Source organism: Dipodomys spectabilis, unplaced genomic scaffold (assembly GCF_019054845.1).
Source record: "Dipodomys spectabilis isolate Male_0828 unplaced genomic scaffold, ASM1905484v1 ptg000112l, whole genome shotgun sequence".
Taxonomy (NCBI): Eukaryota; Metazoa; Chordata; class Mammalia; order Rodentia; family Heteromyidae; genus Dipodomys; species Dipodomys spectabilis.
Genome location: NW_024870789.1, coordinates 1,242,460 through 1,246,073, shown reverse-complemented (window position 1 = coordinate 1,246,073; position 3,614 = coordinate 1,242,460). Strand labels below are relative to the sequence as shown.

At 55.9% G+C, this 3,614-nt stretch overlaps 1 protein-coding gene across 1 annotated transcript; it reads left to right on the top strand.

Annotated features, from left to right (window-relative positions):
* The first annotated feature begins 372 nt into the window (after window positions 1-372).
* On the top strand, window positions 373-3,042 carry LOC122114864 (golgin subfamily A member 2-like). The gene is made up of 2 exons (XM_042688126.1): window positions 373-1,878; window positions 1,960-3,042. Exons 1-2 carry the CDS (start codon window positions 373-375, stop codon window positions 3,040-3,042), a joined length of 2,589 nt encoding a protein of 862 aa, XP_042544060.1.
* Window positions 3,043-3,614: the final 572 nt, after the last annotated feature.

Here is a 3,614-nt window from a genome sequence, read left to right as displayed (position 1 = left end):
CTGGACAGGATATGTGGGGATGAGGCCACAGGAGCAGCTGTCATTTTGACTACCCCATTCTGCCTCGGTCACAAGATTCTGGCCACACCCCCCCATTTTTCCCCTGTTTTTCTGACCAATGGGATCCAAGAATAGAGGCCACGCCCACCTTCCATGCTGCCTAGTAGCACTGGTATTCCCTCAACTGACTCACACCACTACCAGGCGTGGAGGGAGGTAGAGGTACGGAGTGGTGAGGGAGCAAATCGAGGTGAATCGAGGTGACATAGTTGGTGCATCGAGGTAGATATAGTTGGTGGTGAGTGGAGAACGGACGTGACATCCAAGAGCCTGGGAATGTGGCCCCCACATCTTCCCCGTCCCAGAGCTGGGATGTCTGAACAAACACGACTGAAAAAGTTAGCCGCAGGAAAGAGACTCCTGGAAGAATACCAGCGGAGGAATGGTCCTGCCGGATCTGCAGAACCCAAGAGAAAGAAGAAGACTAAAAAAGGAGGTAACCCCAAGACAAATGCCGCCGGGGACGGTCATTCAGCTGAGGGTGTGGCCAAAGACCACGCAGGCCTTGAGCCTCCCCCGCTTCTGGGCACAGTTAGAGCTGCCCTGGTCAAGAGTAACCCAGGTCCCTCCACCACCGAGGACCTCGAAAGGTGGTACCAACACCTGGTGCTTGCCCTCGATGCCAGCAGAATACAAAACGAGAAGCTCTGCAGAGAGATCGACCTACTGAAGCAGGAGAATAAGGAGCTGCAGGAGCGGCAGGAGGAGACCGCCTGTATGCACGAGGCACTGGGAGCAGAGCGGGAGCAGTACAATCTATCAGTGCAGATGGTGGCTTCAGAAAAATCCAGTTTACAATCTGCCCTGGCCCACATGTGGCAGGTGGCTGATCGAAGAGCCCTGGAGCAGGACCACCTCATCAGCCGCCTGCAGGCTGTAGCGCAGCGCATGAGGGAGCTGGAGATGAAGCTGTCTGCGATCTCCACCACGGAGACAGACACCGAGCTCCACAACCTCGAGCTCATGAAAGCCCTGAACCGCGTGACACTGCAGCTCCAGCAGAAGAGCAGAAGCTGTGAAGAACTGGAATATGAGAACATTGAGCTGCGGGACAGGCTGGGCGCGCTCCTGACGCAGAAGGGCAACATGGATATACAAATGCACATGTGTCAGCAGGTGCTGGTGGAGCACGCAGAGTTGGAAAGACAACTCCAGAGCATGAGAGAGCTGGCCACCACCTTCAAGCTGGAGAGAGACTCTCTGGAGGAAGAACTGATGGTGGAGAGGTGTACAGGGAAGGAGAAGGCCTGGCAGCTCTTAGAGGAGGTGGGCAGGCTGAGAGAGGAGAAAGAGCAAGGGGCCAGGCAGGTGTTGGAACTGGAGGGTGAGCTGGTGGAGCTGAGAGTACAGCTGGCAGAGCTGCAGCGCCCTGTGGGACCATCTCAGGCTGAGCAGTGGCTGCAGGCTCATGCCCTGCAGTTGCAGAAGGAGCTCGAGACCCTGGAGGAGCACCTTCACCTCCAGGTGGAGGAGAACCAGAGCCTCCATCTCCAGAGCCTGGAGCAGCAGCAGCGGCTATGGCTAATGGACAAGAAGGTGGAGGAATGGGAACAGCATGCCTCGGACCGGTGCAAGATCCTGGAGACGATGGAGAAGGAGCAGGAGAGCAAGAGACGCATGGTAGTGTGCAACCGCGAGCTGAAAGAGCAGCTGGCCCAGCTGCAGGACGGCTCGAAGAGGCTGAGCAATGAGAAGGACTCGCTCGCCTGCCTCCTGCACGCTGAGCAGCAGGAGAAGAAACATCTTCAGGAGAAGCTGGAGCATCAGGAGGAGACGTTCAAAGAATGGAAGGAGATAGCTGAATCCAAGCACCAAGAGGCCCAAGAGCTGCAGGACCAGTCCCTGGCCCAGCTGCAGGAGCTCAGAGCCACCTGTGAGCAGCACCTGGCCACCCATCAGCAGCTGAGCACGGAGAAGGAGGCCCTGCAGCAGCACCTAAGGAGGCAGGCCCAGCTGCTGGAGCAGCTGCAGCAGAAGCAGGTGCAGAGCACATTGGAGGACCGGATGGTGCCTCCAAAGTTCCAGGACACACTGACGTGCCTGGAAGCCATGAGGCAGGAGAATGCGCAGCTGCAGTCCCAGCTGAGGCTCCTGACTCTCCCTAGAGAAGGCGAAGGAGAGAGCAGAGGGGATGACAAGGGGGAGGAGGCGGCTCCCCCTGCTGTGACCGTCCCAGAGGACGTGGACAACCCACATACCATGTGGGATTTTTACTGTGCAGCACTATCTATCGCTGAATCTAAGAAGGCGCAGCTCAGCCGTGAGCTGCAGGAGCAGCAGGCCCGCTGTGAGGGCCTGGCCCACCTGGCAGCACAGTGCCAGACAGAGCTGGAGCGCCAGGCCCTCTACCCCAAGACCTGGCACCACAGCGCACCTGGGGAGGGAGAGCAGGACAGCCAGAGTCCCACAAAGCGGCTGAAGATCTGCTTCACCTACGACCTGCCTGGCCAGGTGGACCAGCAGAGTCCAGTGGATGACCTCCCCCGTCGCTGCAGCCTGCTGTCAGAATGCATCAGTGCCATGGAGCAGGAGATGGCATCCTGTGAAGAGCAGATGGGCGTCCTGGATGAGCTGCAGCGTGAGAAAGAAGAGTGTGTCCGCCGGCTGATGCAGGAGAAGATGGAGAAGAAGAAGGAGCTGCAGGAACTGCTACTGTGCCTGACAGGGCAAGGCAGAGAGGGCCGGGACTCGATGCGGGCCGGTGACCTTACCCCTGCTGCAGAGGCCCCAGCAGACCTGGCGGGGCCCTTGCAAGGGGAAGTTGGGGAGGAGCAGGAGCACGGGTCAAAGGCGCAACTTGAAGACAACACGGAGCCTGCCCCAGGAGAAGCCGGGGTGTCTTGCCCCCAACACAGCCCCACCGCAGAGCAGGTGGTGTTGCTGCAGCCTGGCATCCAGCAGCACCAAGAACATGCAGGCCCGGACAACCAGGCCTCCTTCCCTTTCATCTATAGACTGACGCAAATGATCGGTTTGAGGTAGTTGCCATCCAGAGACCTGGAGGCTAACGCCCAGAGCACGGCTCCTGCCCTCCTTCACATACTTGGGGACATGGCCGCTGGGCGCCACTCTCTCAGTGCTTGTTAGGATGAGGGAGGGGCCAAAAGCGAGAGACATCTCCTAGTCCACTGGTCAGCAGAGAAAGGGCCGTGTGAAGGAGGATGAGAAGCGATGACACGGGTTTTGTATTAGCTTTTTGTAGTAGAGATGGTATTTTTATGAATCCCGTATTAGCATACTCACATTATTTTTGATATATTTGATGCTTTAGACTTTTTTCAGGAAAAGTTTGTATTTCCTCAAATGAGTCATCCCATTATTGAACATGATATGTTGGTGCATTCATGCATGTTTTTTTTTTTTTTTTAAATCATGCTCTGCACCAGCAACACTGAATTTTCTCATTTGTATTTTAATCTACTATGATGATAGGATACTGAGGGGTGAGAAACTGTGCATAATGTGAAGAAAAAGAAAAGGTCATTCAACTCGTTTGGAAAAATAATACTAATAGAACAAATGGAGGTGTCCTGTAGTGGAAAACATAAGCCAAT

Coding starts and splice junctions, on each gene's coding strand:
- LOC122114864 (XM_042688126.1), top strand. CDS start 373: ATGTCTGAACAAACACGACTGAAAAAGTTAGCCGCAGGAAAGAGACTC. Junction 1,879..1,959: donor CTGAATCCAAGCACCAAGAG/GCCCAAGAGCTG, acceptor GCCACCCATCAG/CAGCTGAGCACGGAGAAGGA.